The 16,018-nt window shown below is 49.4% G+C and overlaps 1 protein-coding gene across 1 annotated transcript; it reads right to left on the bottom strand.

Annotated features, from left to right (window-relative positions):
• Positions 1-3,652: 3,652 nt before the first annotated feature.
• On the bottom strand, positions 3,653-12,357 carry LOC137431236 (small ribosomal subunit protein eS10-like). The gene is made up of 6 exons (XM_078781702.1): positions 12,280-12,357; positions 11,133-11,283; positions 10,871-11,045; positions 10,652-10,726; positions 6,044-6,099; positions 3,653-3,750 (listed from the first exon to the last, which is right to left on the bottom strand). Exons 2-6 carry the CDS (start codon positions 11,280-11,282, stop codon positions 3,712-3,714), a joined length of 495 nt encoding a protein of 164 aa, XP_078637828.1. The 5' UTR covers position 11,283; positions 12,280-12,357; the 3' UTR covers positions 3,653-3,711.
• Positions 12,358-16,018: the final 3,661 nt, after the last annotated feature.

Genomic DNA, 16,018 nt, shown 5'->3' with positions numbered 1-16,018 from the left:
TGGGATTACAGATAGTAAAATTACAGTTCAGTACTTCGTGTAACCCCCACGAGCATTCAGGAGAGCACGTACACGTTGAGGCATGCTGTTCACGAGATTTGCCAAGGTTTGGACAGGAATCGCTTGCCATGCAGTGAGAATAGCCTGCTGCAATTCACGTACAGAGGTCGGCTGCTGGTCCAAGTGGTCGATTTGACGCGTTAATTCTGCCCACAAGTTCTCTATCGGATTCATATCCGGGGACATGGCAGGCTACTCCATATGCTCTACACCACGGTCAGCAAGAAAGTGTTAGATCATGCGAGCACGATGAGGCCGTGCATTGTCATCTTGGAAGACAACGTTTCCTCGAAAGGCTGCACGAGCAAATGGAAGCAATGTTTCTTCCAGAATGGCCCTGTACTTGAACTGGTTAAGGTTTCCATTCAGAACAACCAGGTCAGTTTTGCCCCCTGCATGAAAAGCAGCCCAAACGGTCACCCCACCACCTCCAGCTTGGACTCTTGGCACTATACAATTTTTGTTGTAGGCTTCATGCACTGTCTGCGCACTCGGACGTGGCCATCTTGACGATAGACCAGAAATCTAGACTCGTCACTGAAGATCACGTGATTCTAGTGTCCTGGCTGCCATTGACGGTGTTCTCTGGCCCACTGCAATCGGCGCTGGCGGTGTTGTCTGGTCAGGCGTGGCTTTCTCAGGGGACACCTGGTACGATAGCATGCTTGAACCCGTCGTTGGTTGACTAGCCTTCTGGATACAGGCACATTTGTCAGTTGCTGCCACTCAGCCCTAAGCCGATTAGCTGACTTGGTACGGCCATTGCGGACTAACCAGTGCAGCTGGCGATCATCCCTCCTTCTGGTTCTGTGGGGACGTCCTGGCCTCGGTATTGGAGTAGGGACACCCCTCTGAGCATTTCGTTTCAGGATATTTGACACCTGACCTTGAGTGATGCCATACTGCCGAGCAATAGCATGCTGTTTCATGCCGTAATTTCGTAAAGCCACCACTCCATGACAAACGGCATTGTCGAGTTGACGGACCATCTCCAGAGGAAGCGGCAATAACTTTTGGAGACGTGCAGCAGTTGTTTTCCACTAATACAGAACGCAACAACCCTTATATACCCGATTGTGAAGCCAATCATCAAATGCACCTGTCCGTACATTTTGCCACGCCACCTGTGATATAATCCTGTTGTTGACTTCTTGCTGCGACAATCAGTGACATGGTTCTTTTAACAAATAAATCACCAAAGTGTAAAAGAAACTCACCAGATTGATATACTGAGTTAAGAAAGTAAACCCGTCAAGAAAAAAAAAAATATTCCATATTAAATGCCAAGTCTGTACTTCGTTTGCTTGTTTGTTTGATAAATGTTAGCTCTTTCACAAGCCTCGATTCTGTATACAAAAAAAAAAGACCCAAAACACCCCAAGTCAAAGATGCCTATCCCTCTGAAACGGTGTGGTGAGGCGAGCGGAGCGCGCAGTCACACTAGTATGTCTTATGATGTAAATATGAACTGATCAAATTTTGGGGTCAAGAGGTCAAAGTCTGTAATATGTCTATAACTTGAGAACTGCTAAAGGGATCTAATTCAAACTTGGTACAGGTATGTATAATGATGTAAAGATTAACTGATTAGATTTTGGGGTCCTGAGGTCAAAGGTTATGTCAGGTCAAAATTTCATAACTTCTGAACAGCTGAAGGGATTTAAATGAAAACTAGGTATAGGTACATATAATGATGTAAACATGAACTGATTAAATTTTGGGGTCAAGAGGTCAAAGGTCATGTCAGTTAAAATGTGATAACTTGAGAACAGCTGGATGGATTTAAATCAAACTTGGTGCAAGTATTATAATGTGGGCGGAGGCATATCGGTCAACGTCGTGACGTCGAAGAATGTCGTTCTAGTTATATTTTGGGTCCTTGGGGTCTTCGAGGTCCTTTGGGTTATTTGTTGTCTTAAGGTTGTAAAGGGGCTAGAGGGTCCTAATGTTATGAAGGGTCTTGTGTGGACAAATAAACAAACGGACCAAAATTCTCTGGCCAGGGTAACTCGAACGGTATTAGTAGAGCGTATAATCTTGCTTCACACATTCATTTTGAACAAACATACTATAATTAACTGAACACGTTACTATTGCGGCCCCTTATCATCCAGGCCCCCTAATGTCAGTTTATTGGCATGGGTTATGAAAGTCATAACTTTAATTTACTCACATCAGGTCATCGATCAGATATATGAAATTCAATTTTTGGACAAGAATTTCAACTCAACCAAATATGGCTGGAATACCACTTCACCAATGACATCATTATCACCCAATATATGGTTTCAAAAAAAAAAATTGAGCAGTTTCACAATTTCAATTTTCAAACTCACTTTTCAAGCAGCAATTGTGCCCAATTATTTTTCCCTTTAATCCAATATGTCTGCTATACAATGTGACCTACACCGTCCAGAGTTAGCAATACAATATTCTCCATGGGGAGCCCTCCTATGAATAAAGTTTTGCATCGATGAGACAAGGAGTTGTGGAGAAAAACATTTTTAAAGCAAAAATATATAGACACAGCCACATACACACACGGGTATTGCAAGTCTTGCATCCGCTTCGGGGCAAGACTAATAACACCAATGATAATAGCATAATATTAATGTTATTACAAAATAATACTAATAATATTTCTCTAATATTTAAGGCTAACCCCCACTCCAGCAGGGAAAATGGCCTTTAAATGCCTGTTGTTTTTGTTGTATTCCCTCTCCCCAACAGGTTTTTCCTCCTTGGACAAACGCTGTGTTAACGTGTATAAATAGCATGCGTATAGTTTATCATGGTTACCCCTAACAGAAGTAAAAAATAATAATTATAAACCCCAAACACAAATCATTAACTTTTTAAACAGTCGCTACTGTTTAACACTAAACTGAAAAGGAAGAAACCTGACGTTTTTGAGGCTTTGAGTGCTCATCTCATCCCCCTCCTCCACCACAGACCAACGACCCGAGCCTAGATCTACTGTAATCTATATACCCCAGAGGATAATAACATGACCCTTCCCTGCTGCTGCCATCGAGTGGATGTACCAGTTTATTTTTTTAATTTGCTAAACCAGATCCAACATTTAGACTTGTACCGAGCAATTTTCACTTTTGTAACACACACACCCCAGCAATAGTCTTAATCAAGACCTTTCATCACAGAATGTTATCGTCCCAAAACCTCTGATTGACCAATCAGGGCAAGTTCATACTTGGTACTCAGGATAGGTCATTCTACGCACTGATTGTTCAGAGGTTGGATGCCATCAGTGATTGATGATTCTATACTGAATCTCAAATTTAAATAAACAAGAGGTAGAATTGCTTGCAATCATGTCCCCACCCCCACCTGGTCCTAATGAATGTTCTTGTCCCAAGCACTCAGCAAGTGTGAGCCCTATACAGTAGGACAAATTGGTTTAGGTATGCAAAGCCACAGAATATGTTGCAGTTTCTGTAACTTATCATAATAAAGTATGGAAACGGTATGGAAAAAAGTGCAGAAACCACAGGTGGGACGAACAGACAGAGAACAAACTTATAGTCCTCTCTGGTGAAACCAGTAGGGGAGGAATAAAAAGGGAAAAGATAAGTGAAATGGGCAGAAAATTTTATTCAATTCGACATCGCAAAAGGATGGATCATTCATCTGTTACTGCATTGATGCTCTGCCTCGACCAAAGCCTCCACGCTAAAGGGAAGAAAAAATGGGGGAGGAAGGGTTTGCAAAGGGAGAGAGAGAATGCACAAGCGGTTATTCATGGCAATGAATTGAAATCGGTGATGAAAAGTAGAGAATGAGCACAGATTTCAGGAAAAACTTTAAGGATGTGCAATAAATCATTCTAAAATACGATATTAGTGTCTGTCTGATGAATTTTTGATGCCAATACATTCCGTCGTTACTTATCCAATCTCAACCAAACTTGACAGAATGATGAAGGGTTACACAATGAAGGTTGTGGCGCATTCATTTGCCCCCCACAGCAAAAGGGGGTTTCTGCCCCCCCCCCCCCCCCAGCGAGTTTCCCCACCATTGCCGTCAATGGCGTTACGTGTTGAGGTGTATATCAATGTTAAATTAGCTTTATCGTGGCGTATTTCAAAAGAAGCTTTTAATAACAAAATTAATGATAATCGCATATTGTTAATGTTATTACAAAACAATATTAATACTAATAATGTCCCGCTTCCCCAAGGCGTTTTTCCTGCAGTAATAACGTGTATAAATAGCTTATCTATCTATAATTCCAGTAATCTCTGTGTGTATGTGTGTGTGTATGTGTGTGTATGTGTGTGTGTCGTTTGTCTGTGACCGCTGTTTCTCGACAACCACGGGTCCGATATACTTGAAACTTGCCAGGTATATTGCTGGGGACCTGAGGATGTGCCTTTTCAAGGTTTCATATTAATCGGAGAAGTAGTTACCGAGCTATGGCGATTTATTTACCCGTACTCGCAAGCCGTTCGCTTTGGCTTTGCGAAAGGACCAAACCATTTCATGTAAATAGAGGGGGGGGTTCTACCGTACTCGCAAGCCGTTCGCTTTGGCTTTGCGAATGGACCAAACCATTTCATGTAAATAGAGGGGGGGGATTGTCACCGTACTCGCAAGCCGTTCGCTTTGGCTTTGCGAATGGACCAAACCATTTCATGTAAATAGAGGGGGGGGATTGTCACCGTACTCGCAAGCCGTTCGCTTTGGCTTTGCGAATGGACCAAACCATTTCATGTAAATAGAGGGGGGGGGATATAATTTTAGATATATATATAGTACGGGCATGCCCTAGTAGTTATAATGGCGTTTCAGTGGGTGCCTGGTGTTGGCTTAGCAGTTAGGGTGCCGGCTTGGGATCCTGGGTTTGAATCCCGGACGATCGCTGAATTAACGCCAGGGGGGTTGACTCAGCCTGTCATCCTTCCAAGGTCGGCAAATTGAGTACCAGCTTGCTGGGATGAATGATCCCGGCGTGTACACCAGTTTAGAATAGGTACACCATATCCCTGCGCATCGTAAGAGGCGACCAAGGGTTGGCGTCAGGAAGGGCATCCGGCCATAAAAAAAACATTGCCTCAAACAGGGAACCATGATTGTCATGGGGCCCGCAAGGCTAACCCCCGCTCTAGCGGGGTAAATGGCCTTAAAACGATCATTCATTCAGTGGGAGCAACGACTTCTACTGGAAGTAAAAATATTATAAACCACAAACATGTATGCTTAGCTTTTTAAAGTCGCTAATGCTGTTTATAACACTAAATGAAGAAATTTGGAGGAATCCCGACATGCGTGAGGTAAGTTTTACTTACAGAACTGAGCGAAGATCTACTGTACTCTAGGTACCCCATAAGTGTTGGGTTAATAACATGCCCTTCCTGGCGCTAACGTGGCGCTTTTCATAGTGAACTTTTGAAACTCGCTCCTTCTGTTTAAAACGAAACTGAAAGGGAGGAAGCCCAGGGTGTACTCATTTACCAATCAGCTAGCAAGCGCTTGCCAAGCCAGCCGTTCCTTAATGGTTTTGAATGGAGTGCTTGCTCAAATGCTTAAACCACTTGGCGATCTCTCCACAAGAAACTTGGTAAATGAGCACACACCCAATGTTTTTGAGACCCGACCATAGATTGTCTGTAATCTATATACCCCAAAGAGGAATGACCCTTTCTGCCCCTCCCGTAGTTAGCAGGTGTACTAGTATGGAAAAATGTAGGAAAGGGCACCAACAAGTTCTTGAAAACCTGGATTGAGGCCATGAGAAGCAAACGAGGCTGTGCCAGATCGAGGGCCAAATTATTGAAGGGATAATACACTCGTGGTACGAACGGCAGTTTGGAATAAAGCGTCCGAAGCAGATACTGAACTTCGTTCAACATAAGGAGATTGGAAACTTGAATTGGAATCATTTTTCTCCCAAAACTTGCATCCTCTGGGATAGGTCCGTTTGCCTCCCTTTACCTTATTTCAAATGTGTGGTGCGGGTGCTTACAAATTGGAAGTCAGAAGTCGCTCCGGCGCCAGCATCGCCCTTCTTGTCTGCTCCAGCTGCAAAGCACAAAGTGGATCATCAATACACAGCGCCCGACAAAGAACGAGCAAGCACATAATACAATCACATGACCCAGTCATACGTATCCGCGTGTTTAATATGCTATTGGACCTAATCACCATTGTGAAAATAAATAAATAAAGAGCACACGGGTAACCAAGCACGGTGATAAGACGACCATTCACCATAAATGTGTTAGCAGGTGATGATAAATCCACATCACGTGTATGAAAATAGATTCAAATATCATAAATACAATCATGTTCTTTCGAAGCTGTCCATGCACTCACGCTTTCGAAGGTGTCATTTTTTCACAATTGTGTTTTTGTCGAAACTGTATCTATAGTGTACTTATAGTGTGTCTTTAGTAAGATTCTCGGTATTAATTTTTCATACCTGTACACAAAATCGTCGGTTAATTCGTGTCGCGTATTCTGAGGCCTAGTAGGCTTCCGTGTCCGACCTTGAGGCTTTGTTTTTCTCTGTGGTTCGTCGATTGCGCTGCAATTACTTTCGTTCTCGGTTTTTTGTCCCAGTCTTTCACCCCATACTTCCTTGTTTAAAATCTCAACTCAAAAAAAAAAAAAAAAAAAAAAAAAAAAAAAAAAAAATTCCCTTCTCTGCTCTTATTCGTTTACTAGCAGAAGTACCCGGCATTGTCGCGTGGGGGAGGGGAGGGGAGGGGAACGGGGGGAGGGGAGAAGAGTGGGAGGGGGAGGGGGAGGGGGAGAGGGGAGAAGAGGGGGGGATGGGGAGGGTGAGGGATGGGAGGAGGGAGGGGGGAAGGGATGGGAGGAGGGAGGGGGGGAGGGGGGAGGGGGGTGGGGAGGGGGGGAGGGGAGGTGGGGGAGGGGAGGGGGGAGGGGGGAGGTGTGGAGGGGGGAGGGGGGAGGGGGGAGGTGTGGAGGGGGGAGGTGGGGGAGGGGGGAAAGGGGGGAGGGGGGAAGGGAGGTGGGAGGGGAGGTGGGAGGTGGGAGGGGGGAGGGGGGGGGGGTCTTACTAAAGACCCTCTCGACTCAAGCTCACTCGGACAAAAGCCTCGCACAAATTACACCGTGGAGGCCCAATGGTCATGTCTATGCCACAAATCACGGGCGCACTGAATTGAAAATATATAGAACGCTCATACTCCGTGAAAAGTGAAGCCGCCGTGTCGCCATCTTGGTCAGCACGACTCGACCAACTCGCTTCGCGGATCTCGTTTTGTGCGGCAATAAACTGCTCCAATCGGTTACGGAAGGGTTGTGGAAAGACGTTTCACAGCTGTTTCAAAGACATTTAATTCATATCGCACAAAATCGATACAAAACACGATCGCATAAAAGGTGAAAAAACGTGTGACGTGTGACGGGATGGAACATCACGTGATCGCTCTGAGCGAATCAGTCTGGCGGCGGGAATGGAACATCACGTGATCGCTCTGAGCGAATCAGCGAGCTGCTCTGGAACCGGCTGAGATTAGCGGGTACTTCGCTGAAATGCGCTGAGGTTAATATGAATAAAAAATATGGATCGTCAAATATTTTGAGTTCGGCCATGTTCATCCCAGGCTCAATGAGCATGTCTATGCCAAATATCAAGCACGTAAGCCTCTCCGTTTAGGAGTCTATCGGTAACATTACACACACACAAACTGTGTTTTATATATATAGATTCGTTGTTCTTATTTGTTCGTTCGTTCCTCGGCCACATTGTTCGTGATCACGTTAAAAATATTTTAACTTTCCCCTGAAGAACTGTATTCTGTTGTGTATTATAACACCTTCTTCTTCTTCTTCTATAAAAGGATGCTTTCGACTTGCTCACCAAATCTGTCCTGGAAGTCCTTGGTGTCCTTGTGTTTTATACTTCTCCCTCCCCCCCCCCTTCCCACGCCTCCTCCCCCCAAGCCCTCTCCCTCCCACACATCTCCCTGCTCTCAAATGTTATGTTTGTGTGCTTCCCCTTCTCTCCCCATCTTGTCTTCCGCTCCCTCTTTTTATATATTTTGTTAGTCTGGTTGATTTGTTTGTGAAATAAATGTTAGCTCTTTCACGAGCCTCGATTCAGTATACAAAAAAAAAAGAAGAAAAAAAAAGGAGCAGAATCAACAAATGGGCTGAGCTTGGATTTTAATTTAAATGTTTATTGGTTTTCCATCGTTGTTGTTTGTTCTTAAAATGTTTAATGGCCTTAAAACGATCATTCATTCATTCATTGCTCGGCCTGATTTTTGCATTACGAGGTAACGCGCTGGTTGTTAACCGAGTCGTTATGGTACCCTCTGCTCTTTCCGTGCCTTATCTACTCCACGTGGAAACCAAGGCCTTCTCGATCACTGGGATCTCCAACTGTGAAGCTGAGTCTATTGGCCTTTCACTTTCGCATTGCAGACCGTTCTGTGGTCTCTATGTTCTACCCCCTCCTTGCTGGTCTTGTGCCCTCTGCTCTTTCCATGCCTGAACAGTCTATCAAATGAGACTTTTGGGCAATTATGGGGTTCTCCAATTGACTACAATCAAAAAGAAGAAAGCAATTATTTAATATCCAAATAAAATTGAAGTTCTCGTAAAGGTTTAAATCAAGCAATAAATTATTGAGGTGAGATGCGGATTGTAAAAGTGGAGTAAAGCAAAAATAAAAATGTTCCAAGTGTTCATCGACTATATAAGAGAGATCATTGGAATCTCCCGCGATGAAGCTAACTCCGAGGGCCTTTCACTTCCTAACTGCAGGCAGGTTGGTGGTCTTTCTGTCTTCTACCGACTCCTCTCCGGCCTTGCTCCCTCCCCCAGCTCTCTCTGGGCTCTGTCCCCAAAATATTCCTACAGGTCGCACAAGTTCTGCCTGCAACCCTCTTATGGTTAAACTGCCAAAATCAAGACTCTCTGCTCACCTTCACTCCTTCATTCCTCTTTTTTCCCACCTCTGGAACAAACTCCCTCACTCTCTTCAATCCCACTTCTCCCTCCAGGTCTTTAAAACAGCTGTTCACCACCATCTCTTATCTTCCCCCATACAAAACCTTGATCTTTTCTACCCCCGCTAATTTCACCCCAGATCCACTTTTTTGAAATACCAACTTCTTTCCTGGAAGGCCGAGCTGTGTCCACGTGTATTATACTTCTCCAACCCTGGTGTCGACTTTGCGGTTAGGGTGCCGGCCTGGGATCCTAGGATCCTGGGTTTGAATCCCGGTCGATCGCTGAATTAACGCCAGGGGGGTTGTCAGCCTGTCATCCTTCCGAGGTCGGCAAATTGAGTACCAGCTTGCTGGGATGAATGATCATGGTGTGTACCCCGGTTTAGAATAGGTACACCGTATCCCTGCGCATCGAAGAGCGTGGCCAAGGGTTGGCGTCAGGAAGGGCATCCGGCCATAAAAAACATTGCCTCAAACAGGGAACCATGATTGTCATGGGGCCCGCAAGGCTAACCCCCGCTGTAGCGGGGGAAAATGGCCTTAAAACGATCATTCATTCATACCCCCCCCCCCCCCCATTCCCACGCCTCCTCTCCCTCCTACAGATCTCCCGATGTCCCTGCTCTCAAATGTTGTGTCTGTGTGCTTCCCCTTCTCTCCCCGTCTTTTCTACCGCTCCACTTATGATATACTTTGTGTCTGTTTGATTTTTTTGTGTGATAAATAAATGTTCGGTCTTTCATGAGCCTCGATTCTGTATACAAAAAAAAAGAAAAAAAAAGAAGATGTCTGTCTGTATGTGTGTCTGTGTCGCCATTTTTCTCAGAGATGGCTGAACGGATCTTCGTCAAACTTTCAGAGGTTCATCAGTGAGTGCCTGGGAGTGTTTTAGGCAAAAAAAGAAAAAAACAATTGAAAAACAAAAGATCGTTTTTTTGGAGTTAAAAAAAATATATAATTGCTTGATAGTGCCTACGCCTTTTAAAATTAATGACAGTTATATACAAGTACACATTCGCATAAATAAATACAAAACAATCACCAGATATTTGAATACAACTAAATCAAACAATTCCGGAAGTGTACGAAGTTGGTAGTACGGCTTCTTCTTCTTCCTGATCGGCATCACACTTAACTCAAACGTGATGAACGCCACATTCACCCCATTCACCCACCAGCATATATATCCCCTCCCCTTTCCCGTCCCCCCGGCAACGCCGGGTACTTTTGCTAGTATTCTACATTCACAGCCTGCGGAAAGACAAGAGCATTCACCGGAAGTTGACGCTGCTTCTGGGTACGGAAGAATATTGCGGCAACGAGTAGTTTCGGCTCCATCTGGTTATGCAACGGTATTGTATTTACGAGTGCTTTCCGAGAGGGCTGCGTATACGAGCGGACCGAAGCGCCAGTCAGTCACCATTATCTTTGCTGTGTGGAGGGTCGTGTCGGTGTGTTCGGGTATCGCTCAGTGATTAACCCTTTAAATAAATATCAATTCGAGTTCGGACTATGCCAGGATGTCGGCTGCACATCGAACGCTCGACGAACCTCGCGTTTTGACAATATCACGATTATGAGAAATCAAAATGGCTACAGTTAGTCAAGACAACAGAACACAGCTCCAGGAAAGGGATGGTACGTACGGCCAGAGACCCGGCGGTAAGTATCGCGGTCGGTTTCTCCACGACCCAGACGCGAGGGACGATCATCACCAAAGCCTGCACGCACGAATACAGAGAAAGAAAAGGTAACCACACAGAAGTAGCAGGTAATATAAAAATGAGGGATACATTTGGTACATAACCAAACCAGGTAGGAACACCAGGAGGAGGTTAAACACAGGTAGTCATTCGCAACGTCACCTTTTGGCCGAGGACGGGAAGTTTCCGGCCGGATTTGCCGGCGAAGCGTTGCTGGAACTATCTCGGGCGGGAGGTGAAGGAAGTCCCGAAGGTACTGGATACCTTCATTTGTAAGGTACCAGTAATAGTGACGCCACGCAAACTGTTCCTTGACTAAACCGCGAGATTTCAGAGACTGATGGGAGAAACGGTGCAGAAGTCGCTCAGCATGACAAACTCAACAATTGATGGATTTCAAAAGGTTCGAGTACATGCGAGGTACCTGCATGGCTTTCATAACGTGCAGGTTCGGGACGTTGCGGTCGGCAAGTTCAGGATGCTTTGGGAGCCGAACATCCTTCCGAGCAACCATGACGCCTTCCTTGAAGAGGAGCTCGTAGATAGCGATCCGGTCTTTCTTGGGCATCAACATCCTTCGGGGAAGGAACAAACAAAAAAGGATTAAGTAATGGATGAGAAGAGGGAGACACAGCACGAGTGAGTAAATAAATAGCAGAAACAAAGGGTGTGCGAGGAATGGATGGGAGTAGGACAGAAGGAAGCACCATGCAGGGGTCACGGGTATTGTATGGGCCGGCAGGATAACCTAGAGGGGTAACCAGGGTTTGAATGTGGGATTAACTATGAACTGTCGACATGGTGCGTCACAGGCAGGGCGATTCATCAAGGTGTGTGCCATCGAGTCCGAGCATTAGGTGGTGGATGCGTCTTTCGTGAAGAGTAGGCGAGTTATCGCCAGCATCATCATGGACAAATTGCTGCTCTAACCTGAAGGGGCACTGCATTAGCAGCACAGTTTTGCTAATCTCTCTTCCTCCACCCAAGCAAATGATGCTACTGCAACGTGCTGCACATGAACGTTACAATCACCGAATCTTTCATGATCTGATGAGGGGGTTTGGGCCGAAACGAGGGTGATATTCACGCATAGTCTCCTTCTCAGAAGCAAAGCTCCCTATTATTAACAGAGATTCCCCAATATTGTAGGAATCCTTCGAAAAACACCGACACGGCCTCGCAGATTCACCGGAAGGTGAGCACAGTCAAGCACACGTACCTCGCACACCTGGGAGGGAGCACGACCTATGTTCGTGGATACGGATAGCGCACCAACCCGAGCAACAAATATCATATTATCACCATTGCTCTCCTCGAGTACCGTTTCATTATTAGATCCAAAAGCAAACGATGACGATGGTCGATTAATTCAAGAGAATTATTGAAGATATCGTGCGAAACCGACACACCAAGTCCAAAAAGAATATTCATCAGCTGCAAAACCGACAATACCGCGCCTAAACTACAACTAAACCACGTGCAGTGTCGACACACAATTGGTGAAAGACAAAAAGAGCGGATGGTTGCGATTCAGAGTGGATTAGAGAAGCAGTAACGCAACAACAACTCACCTGCGGCCTGGAAGCTAACGGCGCCAAGCGAAAAGAGCTAGCTGCGCATGCGCACCCAATGACGCGTCATTCAAAAGGACCGGATAGTATCATGGTTACTGAAGTCGTTATCACATTGTTTTTTTAAATAATCGATTTATTTGTAGGCAAAAGTTATTGAATCACAATAGTTAAGCTATATTTCAAAAGTAACAGGCTTAAGGTTATTATTGGTAGATCATTCTAAAGCCACCGGAAGCTCTCCATCCGCCATATTGCTCCTCCCACAACACAGAAAATCCCGTTTGCATCAATACAAATACTTGCTTCAAGGTGCATATTTCCTACGAAAATTCCATATTCCTACTTGATTTTTCTCCTTCCTACTTGATTTTAGTCCATTCCCGGATTGAAAAAAGCATTGTCATAATCTTCATGAAATTCCATTGTGTTGAAGGAGCTGTACTCCAACGCGAGTCGAAAGGCTTGACGCGACCAAAGACGGAAATTCGTCCGAGTTGCTTTATTGCACGTATCAAACTCGGGTAATCTGAAAAGCCCGTTTATCGGGCAGCAATATATATACACATTTATGCCGGAGCGTTTGCCCGGGAAAAGCGAGACCGGGCATGCCCGGGTGTCAAGGGCGAGTCCTGGAAAGGCGAGTCTGGACCTGCCCGGGCATCCTGGACGAGGCCTGGCAAGTCGAGAGCAGACATGCCCGGGCGTCCTGGACGAGCCCTGGAAAGGCGAGAGCGGGCATGCCCGGACGCTCTGGGCGAGCCCTGGAAAGGCGAGAGCGGGCATGCCCGGACGCTCTGGGCAAGCCCTGGAAAGGCGAGAGCGGGCATGCCCGGACGCTCTGGGCGAGCCCTGGAAAGGCGAGAGCGGGCATGCCCGGGAAAGACGAGACCGGGCGTGCCCGGGAGGTTCGGGCGTGCCCAGGAACAGCGAGTCCGGGCATGCACGGGAGAGGCGCGTCTGGGCCCGTCCGGACGAGCCCGGCATGGCGATTGCGCCCTGGCCGTGTCCTGGCAGGTGCAAGGCGATTGTGTACACCCCAGCGGTAACCGCTACACACGCCCCTCCAGAATCGACCTGCACCGGCAGGGTCAATTTAAGGGGGGTCCGGATGACCCGGCCGAAGCGACCCCTGGAGGGTCGTGGGGGGGGGGGTCCGATGTGGTGGTGGGTGCTTGAGTGGGGGGAACTGTGGACGGGGGGCGGCCTCGCCGCGGAGGAAGGGCCAACCGTGGTGGTCGGTCGACGTCCACGTGCGCCGGTTTGAGGCGGTCCACAGAAATCCGGTCCGACCGGCCGCCGAAGTCGACGACGAATGACTTGTCGCCCCGTCGCAGGACCCGGAAGGGCCCGTCGTATGGCGGCCGGAGTGGCCCCCGGTGCGCGTCATGACGCACAAAGACGTACTCCGCTGTGCAAAGCGCCGGGGGGACGTAGGACTGGGGGCCACCGTGGCGGGACGTTGGCACGGGGGCAAATCGTCGGGCGGCCTCCTGGAGGTCCGAGCGCTGGACCAGGGACTGGTAGCGTCGGGCACGAACTCGCCCGGGACGCGGAGCGGCTGGCCGTAGACGAGCTCGGCGGCGGACGCCCGGAGGTCCTCCTTGGGGGCCGTGCGGAGGCCCAAAATGACCCACGGCAGCCGGTCGGCCAAACCGTCGTCCTGAAGGCCGGCCATGAGTGCGGCCTTCATGGAGCGGTGAAACCGCTCGCACAACCCGTTGGCTTGCGGGTGGTAGGCAGTGGTGCGGTGCAGAGTGACTCCCAACGAGTGGGCGACCGCGCCCCAAAGTTTGGACGTGAACTGTGGGCCGCGGTCGGACGAGATGTCCGCCGGTGTGCCGAAGCGCGCGACCCAGGTGGCGATGAACGCCTGCGCCACGTCGGCGGTGGTGGTGGAGGTGAGGGGCACGGCCTCTGGCCACCTGCTGGTCCTGTCCACCATGGTGAGCAGGTGGGTGAACCCCCGCGATGGGGGCAGGGGACCCACCAGGTCCACGTGGACGTGGTCGAAACGCCGTTCAGGCACGGTGAAAGGTGCCAGCGGGGCCTGGGTGTGGCGGTGGACCTTGGCCCGCTGGCAGGCCGTGCAGGCGTTGGCCCAGTCGCGGACGTCCCGTCGAAGGCCGTGCCAGACGAAACGCGCCGACACCAGCTTCTGAAGAGCTTTCCGGCCCGGGTGAGAAAGGCCGTGGATGGAGGCGAAGATGCGGCGCTGCCAGGTAACGGGCACGATGGGGGCGAGGCTGGCCCTGGGAGACGTCGCAGAGCAGGACAGTGTCCGCGAAGGGGATGTCGGCCAGGCGGAGGCCCGTGTCCGCCGCCCGGAGGGCCTGCACCGTGGTGTCGGTGGTCTGGTTGGCCAACATGAGCGCGAAGTCCACGCCGAGGTGGACCGCGTTTGCGCTGGCCCGAGAAAGACATTCGGCCACGGCGTTGTCTTTGCCGGCGACATGCCGGATGTCCGTGGTAAATTCCGACACGGCGGAGAGGTGGCGCTGCTGGTGGGCCGACCACGGCTCCGTGACTTTGGCCATTGCGTAAACCAATGGCTTGTGGTCGACGAAAGCCGTGAACGGGCGGCCCTCCAGGAGGTGGCGGAAATGGCGAACGGCCAGGAACAGACCGAGGAGCTCGCGGTCGAACGTGCTGTATTTTAACTCGTTCGGCCGGAGTTGCCGGCTGAAAAAAGCGAGTGGCTGCCAAACACCGTCCACCCATTGTTCATGGACGGCGCCCACCGCGTAGTTGGAGGCGTCCGTAGTGAGGGCGATGGGCGCGTTGAGCACCGGGTGAGCCAGCAGCGTTGCGTCGGCGAGGGCCCGTTTTGCGCTCGCGAAGGCCACGTCCATAGCCGTGGACCAAACGATGTCATGCTTGGCCGGCTTGCCCCGGAGGGCCTCGTAAAGGGGCCGCATGAGCTGAGCAGCGCGGGGCACGAATCGGTGATAAAAACTTCACCATGCCGAAGAACTCTTGTAGGGCCTTGATGGAACGGGGACGCGGGAACGTGGTGATGGCCTCGACCTTGGTCGGCAGCGGCATGGCCCCGGTCTTGGTGATGCGGTGGCCCAAAAAGTCAACGGTCGTCGTGCCGAAGTGGCATTTGGCCGGGTTGACAATTAAGCCATGCTCGCTGAGGCGACCGAACAGTGTTCGGAGGTGGAGGAGGTGCTCGGCGCGGGACGTGCTGGCGACGAGGATGTCGTCCAGATAGACGAAAAGAAATGGCAGGTCGCGCAGCACGCCGTCCATCATGCGTTGGAACGCCTGGGCCGCGTTCTTGAGGCCAAACGGCATCCTCAAAAATTCGAACAGGCCGAACGGCGTGATGACGGCCGTCTTCGGGACGTCGGCTGGCCGGACAGGTACCTGGTGGTATCCCCGTATCAGGTCAATTTTTGAAAATATGACCCGTCCCGCCAAATGAGCAGAAAAGTCCTGGATATGCGGGATCGGGTACCTGTCGGGGGTGGAAGCGTCGTTGAGGCGGCGGTAGTCACCACACGGGCGCCATCCGCCCCCCCGGCTTTGGCACGATGTGCAGTGGTGAGGCCCACGCGCTATCGGAGCGCCGCACGATGCAGAGGCGCTCCAACGCGTCGAACTCGGCCTTTGCCACGGCGAGCTTGGCCGGGTCGAGGCAGCGGGCCCTGGCGTAGACCGGCGGGCCCGTAGTGCGTATGTGGTGCTCGATCCCATGTCGCACTGCGACGGCCGAAAACGTCGGCCGCGTGAG

This window comes from Myxine glutinosa, chromosome 7 (assembly GCF_964187855.1).
Source record: "Myxine glutinosa chromosome 7, kmMyxGlut1.1, whole genome shotgun sequence".
NCBI lineage: Eukaryota > Metazoa > Chordata > Myxini > Myxiniformes > Myxinidae > Myxine > Myxine glutinosa.
Note: the sequence above shows the minus strand (reverse complement) of the source record. Positions and strands in the feature narration are given on the sequence as shown.

Excerpts from the sequence above, each read along its gene's own strand:
- LOC137431236 (XM_078781702.1), bottom strand. The coding sequence starts at position 11,282 with ATGTTGATGCCCAAGAAAGACCGGATCGCTATCTACGAGCTCCTCTTC. Across the intron at positions 10,727-10,870 it reads TTCCCGTCCTCGGCCAAAAG|GCTTTGGTGATGATCGTCCC; the intron begins GTGACGTTGCGA and ends TCGTGCGTGCAG. Across the intron at positions 3,751-6,043 it reads CGACTTCTGACTTCCAATTT|CGTGGAGGCTTTGGTCGAGG; the intron begins GTAAGCACCCGC and ends TCTTCCCTTTAG.